Raw genomic sequence first — 24,522 nt, 5'->3', positions numbered from 1 at the left:
AAAACGCACTTCATGCAATTCTGTAACGGTCTTGAGACGACAGACACTGGGAGACGGGAAGCATGTACATGGTGAGGATTTAATAATAAATAGACATAAACAAAGCAAGAACAGCGTCTGGCCAAGAGAAACAAAAAAAACCCATCAAAGTAGACACGTGAATGAAACTGAGGAAGCGACAGATATAGGGGAGGCAATCAATGACTTTGACACATTTATTTAAATTGATCAGGGGTGCTGCAGTTCCTTAAGAACCCCTTTCGCGGCTTTGATTCTATAAGGAAATAAATGATGAAGTGCAACGCTGGAGAGATTAGAGTTGCAGGCTCATGTCTATCAGAGCAGAGAAGGAGAGAGATCATAGAAAGTGAATCTCATTCTAGTTATGTAAGAGATACTGTCACGCTTATCACACAGCAACGGCTATGCGTTGGTCTCAAACATAGGCTACAATTGTTCCGCGAACCATGAAACGGGCCACCCCAACCCGAATCAACTCTTAGAATATTCACCCCATACAAAACCAATTAGTCGATATAATCGAAATCACGCGATATGAATCAGACAGTGGGGCGCCGCCTGACCCACTAGTTGGTCAGAAGGTTTAAATCAGCGTTTCATAGCGTAATTTTCGAGTAGGCAGTAATGGTCATTTTTATTGTGCTTTAACTGAAATTAGAAGAAGATCTTCTGATGTCCTTTCCCTTCGTCAAAGGTACATAATACATTTTTAAAAAGTGTTTTTACCCCGGGATAGCCCGCTAATATGACCCATAGTAGGGAATAACATTCATTGAGTGCAATTCGATCTACAGTGCATTTACACGACGATATGAAACGTTGATTTGAACCATCTGATCTACTAGTAGGTCAGGCGGCGCCCCACTGTCTGATTCATATTGTTTGATTTCTGATGATAGTTGTCGATTATATCGACGGATTGCAATTGTATCGGGTGGAATATTAGGCCCGGGCTGAAAATAAATTTTTTCACATTGTTTTTTTTTTGGTTGCAGGACAATTAACGAAGAGGCAACTCTAATTAACTTTGATCGTTTTATTCAAATTTTTACATTGCAAAAAGTGACTATTATTGTTCATGTCAGGAGAGGTACCGGATACGGCTAAATAAGTTGCGGAACAAAACAGTTCAAAATGGAGAGGTTCCGGTTCAAATTAAGCCCTGTTATTGAAACTTGTCTACTATTACGTGGGGGACTTTTATTTTTTAAATTCGCAATTTCGTGTCCCGGATGTACTTTTTTGTTTTGCTGACGAGTCGCTGATCGAGGTGTCTCGTTGGATATAGAGACCGTGTGGTTTTAGGGATAACATTCCAGGAATGATAGGAGCACGTAGTTTGAATCGAATAATAGACAGAAAGAAGGAGCAAAGCCTATCGATTTTACTGTCGTTTGATGAAGTGGTTCTCCAAACGTATGTAAAACCTGGATATGGGATATATGCAGTGAGACCGCACTCACAGAAGCCGCTACAGTGTTACAATTGTAAAAAGTTTGGATACTTGGCAAGTGTTTGTCGAAGGAATAAATATGTAGTAGTTGAAGAGTCAGATTAAACATGTTGTAATTGTGATGGGAATCATGTTCCAGAGTTCTCGGAGTGCCCTGTAATGATGAAGGAGGTCGCAGTAACTAGGATCAGGGTCATCCAGCAGATATTATATGTAGAGGCAGTGAAAATAGCTGGAGTGCGTAGAGAGTAGATGGTAGTGGATGTCCCACAGTCTGCAGTGAATGCCATGCAGGAGAAGGATCCCCAAACACTAATAGTGAAGATGAAATGTGTTGCGTTTGTAGCGCAAGTGATACATTTCAGAAGTCAAACTAACGAAATCTAAGAAGCTAGACATCATTGTGAAGGCGGCAAATAGATTTATGGATCTCCAGGACTTTACAGATAAAATGTTACAGGGAATACTGAATGAAGAGGTTCCCCCTCCCATGTTCCTGAGCCTGTGTAGGGATCTGAATATTTAAACCGACTGGAGTAGTTTTTTGTTTGAAATTCAGGGTAGTAGCGTGAATTTGGTTAGTGTTTTTGGTAATAAGTATGAATTTGTAAATCCAAAACATAATTTTCTTTGGGGGGTATTTTTTTTTACTACCCCGTACAGTAGGTGGCGCAATACACATGTGTGTAGTCGGCCAATAAACCTCGAAGAAGATGCTGATCAAGAAGCTAGTATGAATAAGCAAGACCTAGCAAGAATAATGCCGCCACTGTTTACATTTTAGTGATGCTACACTAAATGCACATGCTTCTATACTTATACATAAAAAAAATTGTACAGTTCATCCATTAACTTATTCGGAGGGAATTTTTGTTTCCGAAAATGGCAAATTCCTTTGCCCTTCACACTCAACTAGCCTCCATCATGGAGGTTTTGGCCAACGCGGCCGTGGTTGAAATCTGCGAGCTTGTTGACAATGGCTATGCGGTCCTGCATTCCGAGATATCTCGAGGGCAGAAGGAGAATGAAGCTTTGAGGAGGAAACTACGGCTGATGGACCTGAAAGTGTCTCGTGCAAGTACTCTGAGAGCGGGAATGGGAAGCTCCATCCTCGCGCACAGCTGCTCTCGAGCTCACCATGACATGGAATCGAAAAGAACATCAAGCTGTAAGATTTGGTCGTGCCATTAGAGCACGTACTAGCAACATTTATTAGTTACAACATCATTTTATAAACGAAACCACTTTATCAAGACAGCGTTAATACGTGTGTGGATGCAAACCATTTCTCATGTTTACTCATTTTAGGCGATATTCAATGTCTGAGAGCAGTTGATTCCCAGTTGGTCACCAGCCTTTTTAGGGAGGGAAAGTCTTCAGGTGACACTGGACAGACTACCACACAGAGAAAGGTAAGCTTTACTTGTGCATGTGTTCCCCATTTCCCACAATATTTCAGTGCTTATCAACACAGCCAGGTCTGGAAGCAAAAATAACCTAGTAAGCAGTGCAAACCCGTTTTGGTGATTTCTGGTATATCATCAAAATAAATAAATCACAGCACGTTGTTTTTGACTCATTCAGCAATTATTACCTGGTTAAATACAATACTATTGGAAATACATTTTGAAAGTTACATTTAAATGCCTAAAAATTAAGTTGAAAATTATGCTGTAGCTGCTTGCTGTTGACATTTTGAAAAATAGCCCAATGTCAAAACACAATTTGTGTCCAAGTCAATAAACCAATATGCAGAAACAGTTTGATATATACACATTGACTATTTTTAAGAAAGCACCTTGTAAAAACTGCATAAATACCTAAACCCCTGTTGTTTTGACAATTGGCAATAAATCAGTCATTCATTTATTGCCACTTGAAACTACCAAAACTAAAAACCACATGGAAACTGGATGACGTTTTAAATCACTGGTTAAATGATAACCTGCAGAACACAGTAAGCTACATTTTGGAATGTTACATTTGGATACAGGGGTGACGAAAACAGAAAGAGAAACACAACACTGCTTTGTCAATTCCTTTGAAATCAATTGTGCGAGAGGGAGAGATGAGGCTGCACTTCTTGTTAACTTAACACAGCTCAAAAACCATCTGGGAATAATGTGTACATCACTTTTTAGAGGATAATCACATTTTTATGTGTTTCATTTTGATTCAAGTAGGTCGCCAACGCGGTATCACACTTTTTTTGTTAATCATTTCCATTGATTTCATGCTGAAATCAATAGAACAGACGTTTGGGGTGTAGCGCTCTTTAACAGTGTTCAAAGGCCACACAGAAACTTGGAATAACCAATACATCAGGGATAAAAAAAAATGTTTACATTTCATCTATATTTAACCAGGTAGGCCAGTTGAGAACAAGTTCTCATTTACAACTGCGACCTGGCCAAGATAAAGCAAAGCAGTGTAACAAAAACAACAACACAGAGTTACACATGGAATAAACAAACGTACAGTCAATAACACAATAGAAAAATATGTATACAGAGTGTGCAAATTAAGGAGGTAAGGCAATAAATAGGCCATAGTTGCGAAGTAATTACAATTTAGCAATAAACTATGCTGAACTAAAATATAAACACAACATGCAACATTTCAAAGATTTTACTGAGTTACAGTTCATATGAGAATCAGTCAATTTAAATAAATTCCTTAGGCCCTAATTTGGGGATTTCACATGACTGAGAATACAGATATGCATCTGTTGGTCACAGATACCTTTAAAAAAATGGACCTCAGGATCTTGTTACGGTATTTCTGTGCATTCAAATTGCCATCGATAAAATGCAATTGTGTTCGTTGTCCGTAGCTTATGCCTTCCCATACCATAACCCCACCCCCACCATCCCGTTATCACTCTGTTCACAATGTTGACATCAGCAAACCCTTCTTACGCACAACGCCATACACGTGGTCTGCGGTTTTGAGGCTGCCAAATTCTCTAAAACTATGTTGGAGGCTGCTTATGGCAGAGAATTTAATGTTAAAGTATCTGGCAACAGCTCTGGGGGACATTCCTGCAGTCAGCATGCCAAGTGCATGCTCCCTCAACTTCAGACATTGTTGTGTGACAACTGCACATTTTAGAGTGGCTGTTTATAGTCCCCAGAACAAGGTGCACCTGTGTAATGATCATGCTGTTGAAATCAGCTTCTTGATATGCCACACCTGTCAGGTGGATGGATTTTCTTGGCAAAGGAGAAATGCTCACTAACAGGGATGTAAACTAATTTGTGTACAACATTTGAGAGAAATAAGCTTTTTGTGCGTATGGAACATTTCTGGAATCTTTTATTTCAGCTCATGAAACATGGGACCAACACTTTACATGTTGCGTTTATATTTTTGTATAGTGTAGAAACAACCACAGGCCGATTCTTTTATTGAGCCGATGGTCAGGGGCCCGGAACATAATTACAAATAATTTGTAGAATGCAAATTGACCGCAAGAAGCCCGAACGGATATCACATTTGACAAAAATATAATCAGTTCAAACCTTGCTTACATCCTAAGTATACGATCACATACACTGAGTGGACAAAACATTAGGAACAACTTCCTAGCAGGAACAAACCACTTCTTTAAGTTAACTTCAACGAATCACGACACGCCATAAGATATCAAGTGATAATGGTTGGCTGCTATTTAAGTGATAGTTGGACTGTCAAATCCGTGTATTGGCTAGTGACTTTAATAGCGAGACCTCCCAAAATGTTCCCTGCCATTTGAGTCCTAAAATTAACTCTGAATACTAAAGGCCTCAGTCTGCATGCTTACCATCCGAAACAGTTCAGACATTTTTATGTTTTGGTTTGTTTTGTTTTTTGGCAAGAGTTATTTCGGCTGTTCGTGCACACAACCTTTTTTTCGAGGCAAGACAAATTTCAGTAGCTGAAGTCTACGCCCCTTCCTCGGTCATTGGTCAACAGTAGGGAGTCTTCAATGAATTGTCAAGATGGACAGACTACTATTGCTGCTTTTTTTGTCATTTTTCAAGTGGTCTTTTTAAGGGAGTATGCGAACACACTCGCTTGTAGGTGCCAGCTGAACAGAAGGATGCAGAAGCCTTAACTCCTGCACTCCCCAGTATGTGTGACAAAATCAACGGTACAAAACCAAATATATTGATCTGTTGTAGCCCTTTAAACTCGTACGCAGGTTGAAAATGGCAGATTTGGGCATTGATGAACGCCTAAATTGGAACGCAGGGGTTGTACTGTAACATGCCATACATGACATCAGAGCTCTGGGTCTGCACTTCACAGCGCTGCATGGGTTTTGACTGACCGCTGCACCTCACGGGACGAGAAGTTGCCCCCGTCCCGCCCGCTAATTGGGCAACATTTTCACATGTTTTGTTGTCTGAGTGAAGGAAATTCTGTAAATTAAGAGGACTAAGTATTTTGAAAGATGAGATGTTGAGGATTATAATAAATACCGCTTGGATGACAAACAAGCCAAACACCCGTAATTTGAAATGTGCATTTCCATATCATGAAACGTATCATGTACATCAAACATAGTGATCATAAACATTGACAATGTACATGATACGTTTCATGATATGGAAATGCGAAATGCACAAGATGAAATGGCGTCATACCCTTAGTTGTTCTGAACAGAATGAGCCTATGTTTGACTGTTAGGAGAATTTGCTGCTGCACAGGCACCTGAATGCACTCATGACTCCTTTCTAGTCTCACAAATTATGATAGGCTTTCACAATGCAATTCAGCAAAAACTAAAACTGTGATCCATATTTTATAACTTAGCTAGTCATGTTTGCTAGTCATGTTTGCAATAGAACAGAATTTAAATGATGCCCACTTTACCCAGATTGTGATTTATAATGGACTGTTTTTGGATTGCGTAAACAACAGTAATTGTGTTGGCAGGGATGCAGGGTTATGTTCCAAAAAAAACAACTACAATTGTGCTAGCTCTAGTACCTCAACGGCACAGCTAGGAGTACTTCAAAAAGCTTATAGTTGAAGACTCTGAGTCATAAAAGTGCATTGAAATTACTTTGGAGCTGTGCACACTTTGGAGAGGTGTGTGGCCACTTGGAGACACCAGTTTAGTCCTCTCACTCAAACCCTTGTCATTTTTTTATCTTATGTTGCACCTACCCCACATTTTCCAGGAATATTCTTAGCATGTTACTGAATGTATCCAGAGTATTTTCAGAATTTCTCCACAAATGCACTGAAAAGTACAGTAAATGTAAAATTCACAAAATCAACAGTGTAATGTTTGGATTCAGTCTTGTCAGGTGAACTGTTATGTCCTCACCTTTGTGATCAAAACTGTTCCCTGTCAGTTGTTACCATGGTTATGCATATACTTTTCATATTTCTTCTGTAAGAAACATTTTAATTTAGCCCTATTAAGGGTTAAGCAACCGATCTTATGTCATCGTGTCAATTTTTATTCTAAAATTACCAATCTGAGGTAAAAGGATGTGTAATTCCACTAAGTTGTATTGGGTGAAAATGCAAGCTTGTGTAAGGTAGTAACTAACACGAACTGACCACATTAGGGAAATTAGCACAATGTAAAAAATATCATATGGCAAAATAATTCAACATGCCAATTTAAGATGAAACTACTATTGCAACAATGACACATTTCTTAATTATTTAGAGAGTAAAAACGCTCCGGGCGCTCCCAAGATTAGAGCATTCATTGTGTCTGTGCAGCAACCTGAACGTTTCACGTCCCTACCTATAGCCCACCCATGCTAGTGGTCATCTTGCATTCAAGCGGTGCTGTTTTACCTGTTTACTGTGTTGTTAGTGTTCTTAAGTTATATCTCTTTCAGTTTTCTTTGACTGACATGTGAATAGAGTACATTTTCTCAGTTAGGGGATTATTCCCAGTTACAGTGCATTCAGAAAGTAGTCATACCCCTTGACTTATTCCACAATAAATTAGCAAACATTTCTAAAAACATGTTTTCACTTTGTCGTTATTGGTGTGTAGATGGGTGAGAGAAATCTATTTAATCCATTTTGAATACAGGCTGTAACAAAACTAAATGTGGAATAAGTCAAGGGTTATGAATACTTTCTGAAGGCACTGGATATCTGGTATCCCAACTGATTTTACACTACATTGTGTCCAACAGCCTGCAGCATTCAATGATATAAAGCCCAAATCACCTACCATCAAAGAGGAGAGGCGGGAAGAAGCCTGGGAGAATCATGACCAACAAGAGCGACAGAGCACCGGTAAGTAAATGGGAGACCAACTAAATCAAGTCTTTTCCTTATGCCTTTTGGGAAAAAGTGTTGTATTACGCACATCTCATTAGGTTGTGGGCTGTACCATTTTGCCTTTTCCCATGAATATACCAAGCTTTTATATATGTAAAAAAAAATAAAAAAAATGCTGTCATGTAAAATGATTGTAATAATGTTGGACTGTGTACTGATACAATGATTACATTTGATTTCATTATAAATGCTTCAGATTTCATGCCAATATTTAGGCTTTCATATAGACTAGATTTACAGTGCATTCGGAAAGTTTTTTCCCTTTTCAATCTACACACTACCACATAATGACAAAGCAAAAACACGTTTTAAATGTTTTTAGCAAATGGATTAAAAATAAAAAACGGAAATATCATATTTACATAAGTATTCAGCCTAGAGGTCCACCGATTAATCGGAATGGCCGATTTTAATTCGGGCCAATTTCAAGTTTTCATAACAATCGGTAATCGGCATTTTTGGACACCGATCATGGCCTATTACATTGCACTCCACGAGCAGACTGCGTGGCAGGCTGACTACCTGTTATGCGAGTGCAGCAAGGAGCCATGGTAAGGTGCTAGCTAGCATTAAACGTGCATATTTAGTTAATATTGCCTGCTAACATGAATTTCTTTTAACTAGGGAAAATGTGTCACTTCTCTTGCGTTCTGTGCAACAGAGTCAGGGTATATGCAGCAGTTTGGGCCGCCTGGCTCATTCCGAACTATGTGAAGACTATTTCTTCCTAACAAAGACATCCAACTTCGCCAAACGGGGGATGATTTAACAAAGCGCATTTTCTCAAAAAGCACAATCATTGCACGAATGTACCTAAGCATAAACATCAATGCCTTTCTTAAATCAATACACAGAAGTATATTTTTTTAACCCTGCATATTTTGTGAAAAGAAATCCAGGTTAGCAGGCAATATTAAACTAGGGAAATTGTGTCACTTCTCTTGCGTTCATTGCACGCAGAGTCAGGGTATATGCAACAGTTTGGGCCGCCTGGCTCGTTGCAAACTAATTTGTCCGAATTTTACGTAATTATTACATAACATTAAAGGTTGTGCAATGTAACAGGAATATTTACACTTATGGATGCCACCCGTTAGATAAAATACGGAACGGTTCCGTATTTCACTGAAAGAATAAATGTTTTGTTATCGAGATGATAGTTTCTGGATTTGGCCATATTAATGACCTAAGGCTCGTATATATGTGTGTTATGTTAGACTTAATTATATGATTTGATAGAGCAGTCTGACTGAGCGGTGGTAGGCAGCAGCAGTCTCGTAAGCATTCATTCAAACAGCACTTTCGTGCGTTTGCCAGCAGCTCTTCGCTGTGCTTCAAGCATTGAGCTGTTTATGACTTCAAGCCTATCAACTCCCGAGATTAGGCTGGTGTTACCGATGTGAAATGGCTAGCTAGTTAGCGGGGTGTGCGCTAATAGCGTTTCAATCGGTGACGTCACTCGCTCTGAGACCTTGAAGTAGTTGTTCCCCTTGCTCTGCAAGGGCCGCGGCTTTTGTGGAGCGATGGGTAACGATGCTTCGAGGGTAGCTGTTGTCGATGTGTTCCTGGTTCGAGCCCAGGTAGGGGCGAGTAGAGGGACGGAAGCTATACTGTTACACTGGCAATATTAAAGTGCTAATAAGAACATCCAATAGTCAAAGGCATATGAAATATAAAATGGTATAGAGAGAAATAGTCCTATAATTCCTATAATAACTACAACCTATAACTTCTTACCTGGGAATATTGAAGACTCATGTTAAGGAACCACCAGCTTTCATATGTTTTAATGTTCTGAGCAAGGAACTTAAATCAAATCAAATTTATTTATATAGCCCTTCTTACATCAGCTGATATCTCAAAGTGCTGTACAGAAACCCAGCCTAAAACCCCAAACAGCAAGCAATGCAGGTGTAGAAGCACGGTGGCTAGGAAAAACTCCCTAGAAAGGCCAAAACCTAGGAAGAAACCTAGAGAGGAACCAGGCTATGAGGGGTGGCCAGTCCTCTTCTGGCTGTGCCGGATGGAGATTATAACAGAACATGGCCAAGATGTTCAAATGTTCATAAATAACCAGCATGGTCAAATAATAATAATCACAGTAGTTGTCGAGAGTGCAGCAAGTCAGCACCTCAGGAGTTAATGTCAGTTGGCTTTTCATAGCCGATCATTAAGAGTATCTCTACCACTCCTGCGGTCTCTAGAGAGTTGAAAACAGCAGGTCTGGGACAGGTAGCACGTCAGGTGAACAGGTCAGGGTTCCATAGCCGCAGGCAGAACAGTTGAAACTGGAGCAGCAGCACGGCCAGGTGGACTGGGGACAGCAAGGAGTCATCATGCCAGGTAGTCCTGAGGCATGGTCCTAGGGCTCAGGTCCTCCGAGAGAGAAAGAAAGAGAGAATTAGAGAGAGCATACTTAAATTCACACAGGACACCGGATAAGACAGGAGAAGTACTCCAGATATAACAAACTGACCCTAGCCCCCCAACACAAACTACTGCAGCATAAATACTGGAGGCTGAGACAGGAGGGGTCAGGAGACACTGTGGCCCCATCCAATGATACCCCGGACAGGGCCAAACAGGAAGGATATAACCCCACCCACTTTGCCAAAGCACAGCCCCCACACCACTGGAGGGATAACTTCAACCACCAACTTACCATCCTGAGACAAGGCCGAGTATAGCCCACAAGATCTCCGCCACGGCACAACCCAAGGGGGGGCGCCAACCCAGACAGGAAGATCACGTCAGTGACTCAACCCACTCAAGTGACGCACCCCTCCTAGGGACGGCATGAAAGAGCACCAGTAAGCCAGTGACTCAGCCCCTGTAATAGGGTTAGAGGCAGAGAATACCAGTGGAGAAAGGGGAACCGGCCAGGCAGAGACAGCAAGGGCGGTTCGTTGCTCCAGAGCCTTTCCGTTCACCTTCACACTCCTGGGCCAGACTACACTCAATCATATGACCCACTGAAGAGATGAGTCTTCAGTAAAGACTTAAAAGTTGAGACAGAGTCTGCGTCTCTCACATGGGTAGGCAGACCATTCCATAAAAATGGAGATCTATAGGAGAAATCCCTGCCTCCAGCTGTTTGCTTAGAAATTCTAGGGACAATTAGGAGGCCTGCGTCTTGTGACCGTAGCGTACGTGTAGGTATGTATGGCATTACCAAATAGGAAAGATGGGTAGGAGCAAGCCCATGTAATGATTTGTAGGTTAGCAGTAAAACCTTGAAATCAGCCCTTGCCTTAACAGGAAGCCAGTGTAGGGAGGCTAGCACTGGAGTAATATGATCACATTTTTTGGTTCTAGTCAGGATTCTAGCAGCCGTATTTAGCACTAACTGAAGTTTATTTAGTGCTTTATCCGGGTAGCCGGAAAGTAGAGCATTGCAGTAGTCTAACCTAGAAGTAACAAAAGCATGGATTAATTTTTCTGCTACATTTTTGGACAGAAAGTTTCTGATTTTTGCAATGTTACGTAGATGGAAAAAAGCTGTCCTTGAAACAGTCTTGATATGTTCGTCAAAAGAGAGATCAGGGTCCAGAGTAACGCCGAGGTCCTTCACAGTTTTATTTGAGACGACTTTACAACCATCAAGATTAATTGTCAGATTCAACAGAAGATCTCTTTGTTTCTTGGGACCTAGAACAAGCATCTCTGTTTTGTCCGAGTTTAAAAGTAGAACGTTTTCAGCCATCCACTTCCTTATGTCTGAAACACAGTCTCGGTCTGACGCCATTAAAAGGTTATTTACCACCTTCACAAGTGCACACTCAGTGCTATGATGGGGTCTAAAACCAGACTGAAGCATTTCGTATACATTGTTTGTCTTCAGGAAGGCAGTGAGTTTCTGCGCAACAGCTTTTTCAAATTTTTTTGAGAGGAATGGAAGATTCGATTATAGGCCGATTTTTAGTTTTTTAGATTTTCTGGGTCAAGGTTTGGCTTTTTCAAGAGAGGCTTTATTACTGCCACTTAGTGAGTTTGGTACACATCCGGTGGATAGAGAGACGTTTATTATGTTCAACATAGGAGGGCCAAGCACAGGAAGCAGCTCTTTCAGTAGTTTAGTTTGGAATAGGGTCCTGTATGCAGCTTGAAGGTTTAGAGGCCATGATTATTTTCATCATTGTTTCAAGAGATATAGTACTAAAACACTTGAGTGTCTCTCTTGATCCTAGGTCCTGGCAGAGTTGTGCAGACTCAGCACAGCTGAGCTTTGGAGGAATACGCAGATTTAAAGAGGAGTCCGTAATTTGCTTTCTAATGATCATGATCTTTTCCTCAAAGAAGTTCATGAATTTATTACTGCTGAAGTGAAAGCCATCCTCACTTGGGGAATGCTGCTTTTTAGTTAGCTTTGCGACAGTATCAAAAATAAATTTCGGAATGTTCTTATAGTCCATCCTATTTTTCCAACTTAATTGTGATCGAGCAGCAGTGAGGGCTCTTCGATACTGCACGCTACTGTCTTTCCAAGCTAGTCGGAAGACTTCCAGTTTGGTGTGGCGCCATTTCCGTTCCAATTTTCTGGAATCTTGCTTCAGAGCTCGGGTGTTTTCTGTATACCAGGGAGCTAGTTTCTTATGACAAATGTTTTTAGTTTTTAGGGGTGCAACTGCATCTAGGGTATTGCGCAAGGTTAAATTGAGTTCCTCAGTTAGGTGGTTAACTGATTTTTGTCCTCTGACGTCCTTGGGTAGGCAGAGGGAGTCTGGAAGTCTTAAACGGTAGCTTTTTTACATGGCACATTACATTGCACTTTTACTTTCTTCAACACTTTGTTTTTGCATTATTTAAACCAAATTGAACATGTTTCATTATTTATTTGAGGCTAAATTGATTTTGTTGATGTATTATATTAAGGTAAAATAAGTGTTCATTCAGTATTGTTGTAATTGTCATTATTACAAATAAACAAATAAAAATGATCGGCCGACTGAATCGGTATCGGCTTTTTTTGGTCCTCCAATAATCGGTATCGGTTTCAGCGTTGAAAAATCATAATCGGTCGACCTCTAATTCAGACCCTTTACTCAGTACTTTGTTGAAGCACCTTTGGCAGCGATTACAGCCTTGAGTGTTCTTGAGTATGACGTTTGGGGAGTTTCTCCCATTCTTCTCTTCAGATCCTCTCAAGCTCTGTCAGGTTGGATGGGGAGCATCGCTACACAGCTATTTTCCGGTCTCCAGATATGTTAGATCGGGATCAAGTCCAGGCTCTGGCTGGGCCACTCAAGTACAATCAGAGACTTGTCTCGAAACCACTCCTATGTTGTCTTGGCTGTGTGCTTAGGGTCGTTGTCCTGTTGGAAGGTGAACCTTCGCCCCAGTCTGAGATCCTGAGCGCTCTGTAATTTGTTCCGTTCATCTTTCCCTCGATCCTGACTAGTTTTTCGGTCCCTGCCTCCAAAAAACATCCCCACAGCATAATGCCGCCACCACCATGCTTCTGCGTAGGGATAGTGCCAGGTTTCCTCCAGATGTGACGCTTGGCATTCAGGCCAAAGAGTTCAGTCTTGGTTTAATCAGACCAGAGAATCTTGTTTCCTTTAGATGCCTTTTGGCGGCCAGCTCTAGGAAGAGTCTTGGTGGTTCCAAACTTCTTCCCTTGAAGAATGATGGAGGCCATTCTTAGGAACCTTCAATGCTGCAGACATTTTTTGGTACCCTTTCCCAGCTCTACAGAAAACCCTTTCCTAGATCTGTGTCTCGACACAATCCTGTCTAGGAGCTCTACAGACAATTCCTTCGACCTCATGGCTTGCTTTTTGCTTTGACATGCACTGTCAACTGTGGGACCTTATATAGACAGGTGTGTGCCTTTCCAAATCATGTCCAATCAATTGAATTTACCACAGGTCGACTCCAAGTTGTAGAAACATCTCAAGGATGGTCAATGGCGACAATGTACCTGAGCTCAATTTCGAGTCTCATAGCAAAGGGTATGAATACCTATGTACAGTGGGGCAAAAAAGTATTTAGTGAGCCACCAATTGTGCAAGTTCTCCCACTTAAAAAGATGAGAGAGGCCTGTAATTTTCATCATAGGTACACTTCAACTATGACAGACAAAATGAAGAAAAAAAAAATCCACAAAATCACATTGTAGGATTTTTAATACATTTATTTGCAAATTATGGTGGAAAATAAGTATTTGGTCAATAACAAAAGTTTATCTCAATACTTTGTTATATACCCTTTGTTGGCAATGACAGAGGTCAAACGTTTTCTGTAGTCTTCACAAGGTTTTCACACACTGTTGCTGGTATTTTGGCCCATTCCTCCATGCAGATCTCCTCTAGAGCAGTGATGTTTTGGGGCTTTTGCTGGGCAACACGGACTTTCAACTCCCTCCAAAGATTTTCTATGGGGTTGAGATCTGGAGACTGGCTAGGCCACTCCAGGACCTTGAAATGCTTCTTACAAAGCCACTCCTTCGTTGCCCGGGCGGTGTGTTTGGGATCATTGTCATGCTGAAAGACCCAGCCACGTTTCATCTTCAATGCCCTTGCTGATGGAAGGAGGTTTTCACTCAATCTCACGATACATGGCCCCATTCATTCTTTCCTTTACACGGATCAGTCGTCCTGGTCCCTTTGCAGAAAAACAGCCCCAAAGCATGATGTTTCCACCCCCATGCTTCACAGTAGGTATGGTGTTCTTAGGATGCAACTCAGCATTCTTTGTCCTCCAAACACGACAAGTTGAGTTTTTACCAAAAAGTTCTATTTTGGTTTCATCTGACCATATGACATTCTACCAATCTTTTTCTGGATCATCCAAATGCTCTCTAGCAAACTTCAGACGGGCCTGGACATGTACTGGCTTAAGCAGGGGGACACGTCTGGCACTGCAGGATTTGAGTCCCTGGCGGCGTAGTGTGTTACTGATAGGCTTTGTTACTTTGGTCCCAGCTCTCTGCAGGTCATTCACTAGGTCCCCCCGTGTGGTTCTGGGATTTTTGCTCACCGTTCTTGTGATCATTTTGACCCCACGGGGTGAGATCTTGCGTGGAGCCCCGGATCGAGGGAGATTATCAGTGGTCTTGTATGTCTTCCATTTCCTAATAATTGCTCCCACAGTTGATTTCTTCAAACCAAGCTGCTTACCTATTGCAGATTCAGTCTTCCCAGCCTGGTGCAGGTCTGCAATTTTGTTTCTGGTGTCCTTTGACAGCTCTTTGGTCTTGGCCATAGTGGAGTTTGGAGTGTGACTGTTTGAGGTTGTGGACAGGTGTCTTTTATACTGATAACAAGTTCAAACAGGTGCCATTAATACAGGTAACGAGTGGAGGACAGAGGAGCCTCTTAATAAATACGAAGTTACAGGTCTGTGAGAGCCAGAAATCTTGCTTGTTTGTAGGTGACCAAATACTAATTTTCCACCATAATTTGCAAATTAATTAATTAAAAATCCTACGATGTGATTTTCTGGATTTGTTTTTCTCATTTTGTCTGTCATAGTTGAAGTGTAACTATGATGAAAATGACCGGCCTCTCATCTTTTTAAGTGGGAGAACTTGCACAATTGGTGGCTGACTAAATACTTTTTTGCCCCACTGTAAATAAGCTACAGTTGAAGTCGGAAGTTTCCATACACCTTAGCCAAATACATTTAAACTCAGTTTTTCACAATTCCTGACATTTAATCAGAGTAAACATTCCCTTTCTTAGGTCAGTTTATATCACTTTATTTTAAGAATGTGAAATGTCAGAATGATAGTAGTGATTTATTTCAGCTTTTATTTCTTTTATCACATTCCCAGTGGTTCAGAAGTTTACATACACTCAATTAGTATTTGGTAGCATTGCCTTTAAATTGTTAACTTGGGTCAAACGTTTCGGGTTGCCTTCCACAAGCTTCCCATAATAAGTTGGGTGAATTTTGGCCCATTCCTCCTAACAGAGCTGGTGTAACTGAGTAACGCTTTTTCAGTACTGCCCACAAATTGTCTATAGGATTGAGGTCAGGGCTTTGTGATGGCCCCTCCAATACCTTGATTTTGTTGTCCTTAAGCCTTTCTGCCGCAACTTTGGAAGTATGCTTGGGGTCATTGTCCATTTGGAAGAACCATTTGCGAACAAGCTTAACTTCCTTACTGATGTCTTGAGGTGTTGCTTCAATATATCCACATTATTTTCCTTCCTCATGGTGCCATCTATTTTGTGAACTGCACCAGACCCTCCTGCAGCAAAGAACCCCTACAACATGATGCTGCCACCCCCGTGCTTCACGGTTGGGATGGTGTTCTTCGGCTTCAGGGCTCTACGGTGTGAGTATTTCACTCGCATTTGCCCCTAAAAATAGATATGTGCGAACCGGAAAAAGTATTTACGAGCACAGTGTGCGATTTAAAGATTACAACTTACCTTAATCTATTTTTCCCCCGCTGCTAATTGTTTAAAAACTGTAAGTCCCATATTCCACAAGCGGCATGCGCCAACCACAGTAGTTTCCTGTAATGTACAGTCAGAGAGAGAAAGGTGAACACTGGAAAATAGTATCGTATAGGCTGTAAGTTAATGTGCAGACATCGCTAAAAATGAAACCATTTAAATTTTATTTTATGCGAAAAAGAGACTAGGAGAAAGAGGAATCCGGCAATGAATATTCGCAAGTTTCAACTAAGGAAGCCTCTTCACAAGGTTTACCTGAGGCGTCTAATGTTGACATGGCGGCTAACGTTAGGGATGCTGAGAACAACGTTAGCAAAGCAACCGGGACCCCCGCTGTCACTTACACATCCACTGTAGCCGGTGGAGGGATAACATATAGATTCAATGCGAATTGGCCCCATGGCTAGAGTTCGAAAACAACGTCATGTTCTGCAAATATTGTAGAGGGCAGAAACAGGCGGGCAACACGTCCTTCGTGTCAGGAAACCCGCATCTGAAAAGAGAGAGCGTAGCGAAACATCTCGCGGCGGTATATCCAGTGCAAAGATCTGTACCTGTTGAGACAGGAGAAACCATCAGGCACAGTGTCAGCAGCCTTGAGGCAGCAAGTGCTGCTGCCTGAGGAGGAGAAGAGGAGGCAGCTGAAAATAAAGATAAACACCGCATACTTCACTGCGAAAGAACAAGAACCTTTCGTCAAATTTGGGCCGCTTATCAGACTCCACCACAAAAACGGAGTTGACATTAATTCCACATACGACAATGATGTAAGATGTGCGGAGATGATCGGTCAAATTGCTGACATAATGAGAGAGCCTGTCAGCGAAGCTGAAAGCCGCGATGTATCTTGCGGTTCTAATAGACGGAGACTGATATATCCAACACCGAATGCGAGATTGTCTGCGTACGCTTGTTGGAGGATGGGAAGCCAGTCAATCTCTTGGTCGGACAACAGACCCTTGAGCACTCTCATGCCATTGGTGAGTTGTTCCTCTTCATAGGCTTTGTTCTTGTGTAAAGTTTAATCATTATTCATAATGGAGATAATTTAGTTTGTCAGAAATACTTTTGTATGATTGTTTTTTTGTGTTGTCATTCGAGGTGTTTTGGATGCTACCAAGGCCACATTTTGTGCTGTTTGCCCAGAGGAAGATGGAGGGTCATGGATGAAGAAGTGCATCTCCTTCGGGGCAGATCGTGCCTCCGTGAACATGGGCCACCGTGGGGGAGTGATTGCCCACCTGCAGAGAGAGGTGGGGGGCATATAATCCCAATTCACTGTATGCCACATAGGTTTGTAACTAATAACTAATCATCTCTGTGCTGGAATGGTAAATACCACAGAATTATTGTTTTCTGTTTTCTGAATTGTTTGGAAGATTATTTTCTGACTTTTACAGACTACAGCTGGCAATACTGACCATTCAGAAGAAAGAGCCAAAGGTGTCTGTCGTACGATCTTCTGAATCTGATATGGAAGACGTATCACTTCAGCGGAAAATGCAAACGAGAGTTCTATGTTCTCGGGCAAGAGCTCGGTGTGGATATTTGCACACTGTCTAGCGTCAAGGGAACTTGCTGGATCCCCCATGTCCACAGAGCCCTCAAAATGTTCCTACGGCATGGACAAGACAAGGACCTTGCCACTGACGAAGGCCAGTGCACCGTTGTTCGGCAGCACATAGAGCATCTGGCCGTAGCATCAACAACAGCTGAAGTTCAAGGGTGGTCAAAGGTCAGTTTTACACAGGAAATGTAGTACCACACTAGTTGTAAAAAATTGTTTCAAGACTCAAATGAACTTTCAGAATCAAGTAAATGAGGGGTGACAGTTTATTTACTCACAGATAAAGCGGGAAATGGAGGATGCACTCTTTTGTGTATTCTGCTATTTTCTTTCAGACATGTTTGAGGAGCTATCCTCACTTAGCCCTGCAAAGGAATGACCTGATCCTCCCCCAAGCCTCATCAGAGTTGAGGAAGACAATGACCAGACTGGAAGCACTAAAGCTTAGGGCAAAGGCAGGAGGCATGCTGGAGAAGATCCAGACCATGCTTGCTCAGCAGCAGGGTGATGAGAGGAGATTCCAGGTGTGTTTGAATGAGAGCTTGTTAGGATGTAAGAGAAATCGATTTCATTGTGTGTTGGTGTGTGTTATTTCTGTTAAAGGGAATAACACTGAAGGGGAATCTGAAAGGCTTCACGGACCTCCAGCTGAATCCCCAGCTGAAGCAGCACATGGAGGTGGCCATCAACATCGGCGTGGATGATCTCAAAGCCAGGTTTGGTGGTTTGCTGAAGGATGAGGTTGTCCAGACCCCCAGTGGAGTCTTTCAGAGTGCTAAACCCTGACACATGGCCAGAAGACCAGGCCAGCCTCCTCACCTTTGGCGATGATGGTGTGGCATACCTGATGAGGCATTTCAAGGAGCCTCTAGAGAGGTAAGAATTTATTTGACACAGCATTGCCATATGAGACAATGTTATGTTTGCATATTTGCAAACTCACTTGCTCTGTTCAATCCTGTAGATCGGGGTGGAACATGGTTGGAATACAGGATGAGTGGCAGAGGCTGAAAATCCTGGTCAGCCACAATTTCAAGGACAAGTCCTACAGTGGCCTGTGGGAGACCATGTTGACAAAGGACCCCTACAGGCACTGTTATAAGGTAGAGTAACAGTGGTTATGTATGGTATCCTATGGTTGGTTTTGATAAGTTAATGGTAAGAGTTTAAATGAAATTGAAAGATATAATCTTTTCCCTAGAACATACTGGAGTTGGTGCAGCTTATGCTGGTGCTGCCCATTTCAGCTGCCCAGTGTGAGCTAGGCTTCTCTGCGCAGAAGCGGATTAAGAATTCGACAAGAAGCTGCCTTGGGGTCTCCACCACCGAAGACCTGATTAGGATCAGCCTGGAGGGGTCTTCTGTCAAGGAGTTTGATCCCACTCCTGCCGCGGACCGCTGGCTGACCTCTAAGCGTGCCAGACGGCCAACATACAAAAGCAGCTGGACAACTGATATCCTTTGCGTCAAGTAGGCATGGGTCAATGTGTGATTTTGGTGGTATGTGCTGTTCCACAGATGTGTGTCCCTTAGTACACGCTCACACACACAGTATAAATATGTATGTAATAAATTGTTTGTTAATAAACTCTGTTACATTTCTCACTGTGCTCCTACATTTTTTTCATTTAGGAGCGCATGTACTCCTTAGAAAAAAAGTTAGCGTAGAGCCCTGGGCTTGCAAGCCTCCCCCTTTTTCCTCCAAACATTATGGGTCATTATGGCCAAACAGTTTGTTTTTGTTTCGTCAGACCAGAGGACATTTCTCCAGTTGCAAACCGTAGTCTGGCTTTTTTATGGCGGTTTTGGAGCAGTGGCTTCTTCCTTGCTGAGCGGCCTTTCAGGTTATGTCAATATAGGACTCGTTTTACTGTGGATATAGATACTTTTGTATCTGTTTCCTCCAGCATCTTCACAAGGTCCTTTGCTGCTGTTCTGGGATTGATTTGCACTTTTCGCACCAAAGTACGTTCATCTCTAGGAGACAGAACGTGTCTCCTACCTGAGCAGTATGATGGCTGCGTGGTCCCATGGTGTTTATACTTGCATACTATTGTTTGTACAGATTAACAGATTTTTCTGAGGTCTTGGCTGATTTCTTTTGATTTTCCCATGATGTCAAGTAAAGAGGCACTGAGTTTGAAGGTAGGCCTTGAAATACATCCACAGGTACACCTCAATTGACTCAAATGATGTCAATTAGCTTATCAGAAGCTTCTAAAGCCAGGAAGTCATTTTCTGGAATGTTCCTAGCTGTTTAAAGGCACAGTCAACTTAGGGTATGTAAACTTCTGACCCTCTGGAATTGTGATAAAGTGAATTATAAGTGAAAAAATCTGTCTGTGAACAATTGTTGGAGAAATGACTTGTGTCATGCACAAAGTAGATGTCCTAAACGACTTGCCAAAACTATAGTTAGTTAACAAGAAATGTGTGGAGTGGTTGAAAAACGAGTTTTAATGACTCCAACCTAAGTGTATGTAAACTTCCGACTTCAACTGTATTTCTGTTAGAAATGTTTGCTATTTTATATATTTCTTTTAAACAAACTTGTTTTCGCTTTGTCGTTGTGGGTTATTCGGTGTAGACTGGTGAGGAAAACATTTATTTAATCAATTTTAGAATAAGGCTGTAACAATGTGGGAAAAGTTAAGGGGTCTGAATACTTTCTGAATGCACTGTATAGCAATACATTTATCTGAAATTGCTCATACCCTTTGACTGATTTGTGATACTTTCATGATGATTATCCATTTCATATTCACACACTGTTATTTATTTTGCAGAAGCTTTAGATCATGCTGATGGAGGGGAAATGCTTTCCAGCATCAACACAGAGGCTACTCAACCAATCAGTAAACAGGAGAACGACAGATCTTATATGTGGGTGAGTGGTGAAACCGACAACTGCATCCTCTTGCCAGAATCAATTAAAAACCTGAGTGTGAACAAAATATCTCAAAACCCACAATTGGGAAATGGTGATGGAATACCTGACAATGTTGGCTTTGATTGTATGCTGTTTGAGCCCCCCAGACAACTTGGGACCTTTAGCACACAGGGTCATGGGACTGATCTTCCTGACTGCTCTTACTCTCGTGTGGATGTGGTACCTATTCACTCTGGTTCAGAGAATGGTCTTCCCTATGTGATGAACAAGCTGAGTCGCTCCATAACTGAGCACAAACAACCTGTAGGTTACAGAGACAAAAGACGGATGGCGTCATTGCCCTCAGATGAGCCTCACATGACTATACGAAAAGGCATGGAGACTGGATCCAATGCTTTGTTGATGAAGGATGGTTGGGTCACCCATGACCGTCATAATAACAACGCTGCAAGTTACACCACTGATGGCACAGCAGGTAAGCTGTTCATTTGTAGTTTATGTGGTAAGACTTTGGCTTGTCTGCAGACCCTCAAGACACACCTGAGGGTTCACACCGGGGAGAAGCCATTCAGCTGCATGCAGTGTGGGAAGTGCTTCTCCGATTCCAGCAACTTCAAGCGACACCAGAGCGTTCACACGGGGGAGAGACGCTACGGCTGCAGCCACTGCGGCAAGCGCTTTGCCCAGTCAGGCTCACTCAAAGACCACCTGAAGGTACACACAGGATGCAAGCAGTTCAGATGCTCACAGTGTGGAAAGACTTTCATATCGGCCAATCACCTCAAGAGACACACTATTGTCCACAATGGAGAAAGACTTTTACCAACAACTTTTCAATGAATGAAAGCATGCCGAAACATGCTTTACCCCAGCTTGAACAAAAAAGGAATCTGGTGCTCGACTGAGGGACTAGATAATCCAAAAAGTATTCCATACACTTTTTAATTTGTTTTTTTGTAAGGGTTTTTCTTTATTTGTACTATTTTCTGCATTTATAGAATAAATTTCTATACAATAGTTCTATACAATAGTTTCCAGCTACAATAGTGATTTACAACATTAACAATGTTTACACTGTATTTCTGATCAATTTGATGTCATTTTAATGGACAAAAAAGTTGCTTTATTTTCAAAAACAAGGACATTTATAAGTGACCCCAAACTTTTGAACTTTGTGTGTGTGTGTATATAAGTGGTTTTTGGATGCGTTTGTGGTGTTGTCAAACAAATAACTATTTCATGGTGGGAATTTTGTAAAAATACTGTTTTTGTTGTTGATTTGACAGTAATATGAGTGGTGTGTAGTCATGATTTAACAGGGTTCCTAAAGAGCCAGTCATATTGAGTGAATGGATGATACACATGCTCAGTGATTCTCTACTCCTAGTACAGAAATACTGTTCAGTGGTTTGAAAACTGAATACAGATGACATGGGTCATTCATGTTGCTACACATTTTTTATTTAAAAGAAAATACCTTTCATGGTCACATACACTCACATTATAAATGACCGTCCATAGATCCTAAAAATGCACTGCAAATATTGAATCTTGAAAAGGTCACATATTTGGACCACTATAAAAAATACATTACATTTCCTATTCAAAGAATAATATAGTTGTACAAGCCAATTTGGTTTAATTAACTATTTTCAAATCTGTTAGGTATTATTTAAGATTTTATTTGACAATGCTTGCGATATAGCTCATTAAATGTTAAAGAATATAAAAACATACAGTACAACAGACATTGATTATTTTCAATTACATTTATTTTTTATAACGCATTAAAATCAAACCCTAAGGAGTGAGTGCAAAAGACAAACATGCATACAACAAGTACTGTACCACACATTTTCCACATTTAGAAACTAGTTGAGTGTATTGGTTGAGCAATTTTAATATTATGATTGAAATAATGTACACGTCAAACTGGTTTATGTAAAGGTACTGGAAGAGTGGTCTTATAAAGTACATTCAGTATATGGGTCATTCTACGAAAATGGTGGCTTTCCTGTATTATTCACCAGGAAAAAGTGAGATAATGACACAATGTTTTGTTTTAATTGAGTGTTTTATTATTAATAAAACATATGTAAGACAGTTATATTGCAAACAATTGTTGTTATGTATTGTAGAGCACAATCAGTGCAATGAAATTGGCTTGTCCCTCGGGTCAGGAGTCATGGTTTAGTGACATATTTTGAGTGTCACGCCCTGACCTTAGAGATCCTTTTTATGTCTCTATTTTGGTTTGGTCAGGGCGTGAGTTGGGGTGGGTATTCTATGTTGTGTATTTCTTTGTGTTTGGCCGGGTGTGGTTCTCAATCAGAGGCAGCTGTCTATCGTTGTCTCTGATTGAGAACCATAATTAGGTAGCCTTTTTTCCCACCTGTCTTTGTGGGAAGTTGACTTTGTTTAGGGCACATAGCCTTTGAGCTTCACGGTTTGTTTTTGTAGTGTTAATTCTTTTGTTCGGCGTCATTTTGATTTAATAAAGAAAATTCACGCTCACCACGCTGCACCTTGGTCCTCTCCTTTCAACAGCCGTGACATTAAAAAATATAAAAGTTTTTTATTTTTATTAAAAAAAATACCTCTTTAAATGTCATAATACAAAGGAAAGTATTATAGTTATTTAGTGGACTACTTAAACTAAAATATCAAATAAATATTACAAATAATTTACCAGTAATAGCTGTCTCTCAATTTCATGTCACTGGTGTTAAAATGTATAAAAACCACCACTTTGAAAAAAAAATGCAACATCCTTGCCAAATTCTTCCTGGGTCAAAGATTCATTGGAGACGGGACTATTTTGAAAACTCTCTTCAATTTGATGATTAACTTGGTAATTTCATGCGAGGACTTAAGATGTGTCACTGGTGTTACACGGAACCCAAACCGGCTGCGCGCGTGCGCCATCGTGCATACATTTATTTTGTCCCCCCATACCAAACGCGATCATGACACGCAGGTTAAAATATCAAAACAAACATGTATTGCAATTTAACTAGCTAGCTTGCACTTGCTAGCTAATTTGTCCTATTTAGCTAGCTTGCTGTTGCTAGCTAATTTGTCCTGGGAGATAAACATTGAGTTGTTATTTTACCTTAAATGCACAAGGTCCTCTACTCCGACAATTAATCCACACATAAAACAGTCAACCGAATCGTTTCTAGTCATCTCTCCTCCGTCCAGGCTTTTTGTTCTTTGAATTTATAAGGTGATTGGCCTCTAAACTTTCATAGTATTACCACGACGACCGACAACACTGTTAGTCTTTCAATCACCCACGTGGGTATAACCCACGTGCCATCTCCTCATTGGTATCTGCTTCTATAAACCAACGAGGAGATGGCAGGACTTGCACCGCGATCTGCGTCACAAATAGAACTGAATTATATTTTAGTCCTTGGCAACGCAGACGCTCGTGAGCAGTGTGTAATTGAATAATATAGATTTCTACATTTATTTTACAACGCTAGCGCATGTGACGCGAGCGGGGTAGTCAGAGTATTATACAGTTTATAGTAAGGGGAAAGGAAATTGGATTACATTTATTGATAAAATTGCATGATTGTGATTTATTTACAATTTAAGAAGTGTGGTTTGAGTTACAGTGGCTGCTATCTTAGATATGCCATCTTGTCTGCAGATTTGTCACTGGTGTTACGGTTTTTGCTGGTAACACCAGTGACATGACGATAACGCCAGTGACAATAACACCACAAACTTGTTTCTCAATGTAATGTTTTATAAAACCCTCAACAATCCATCTACACTTCAGTGAGAACTTCACTTACAAGTATGCTTCTGAGATGCAATCCGTTCACTTCGGGGGTCACACAAGTAAATGATGCTCCACACTGGTGTCCTCTATGTG

The 24,522-nt window shown here is 41.1% G+C and overlaps 1 protein-coding gene across 2 annotated transcripts; it reads left to right on the top strand.

Annotated features, from left to right (window-relative positions):
• The first annotated feature begins 596 nt into the window (after window positions 1–596).
• On the top strand, window positions 597–23,150 carry LOC139545824 (zinc finger protein 329-like). 2 transcript variants are annotated; one of them, XM_071354043.1, is made up of 5 exons: window positions 597–2,642; window positions 2,783–2,886; window positions 7,627–7,729; window positions 20,533–20,633; window positions 21,162–23,150. In XM_071354043.1, the coding sequence occupies exons 1-5, from the start codon at window positions 2,357–2,359 to the stop codon at window positions 21,474–21,476; spliced, it is 909 nt and encodes a 302-aa protein (XP_071210144.1). In that variant the 5' UTR covers window positions 597–2,356; the 3' UTR covers window positions 21,477–23,150. The 2 variants fall into 2 exon arrangements, with proteins under 2 accessions (XP_071210144.1, XP_071210143.1); XM_071354042.1 differs by having other exon boundaries at window positions 20,533–23,150.
• Window positions 23,151–24,522: the final 1,372 nt, after the last annotated feature.

This window comes from Salvelinus alpinus, chromosome 19 (assembly GCF_045679555.1).
Source record: "Salvelinus alpinus chromosome 19, SLU_Salpinus.1, whole genome shotgun sequence".
NCBI classification, from domain to species: Eukaryota; Metazoa; Chordata; class Actinopteri; order Salmoniformes; family Salmonidae; genus Salvelinus; species Salvelinus alpinus.
This window is presented reverse-complemented; position numbering and strand designations above follow the sequence as displayed.

Coding starts and splice junctions, on each gene's coding strand:
- LOC139545824 (XM_071354042.1), top strand. CDS start 2,357: ATGGCAAATTCCTTTGCCCTTCACACTCAACTAGCCTCCATCATGGAG. Junction 2,887..7,626: donor AGACTACCACACAGAGAAAG/GTAAGCTTTACT, acceptor TGTGTCCAACAG/CCTGCAGCATTCAATGATAT. Junction 7,730..20,532: donor ACAAGAGCGACAGAGCACCG/GTAAGTAAATGG, acceptor TTTATTTTGCAG/AAGCTTTAGATCATGCTGAT.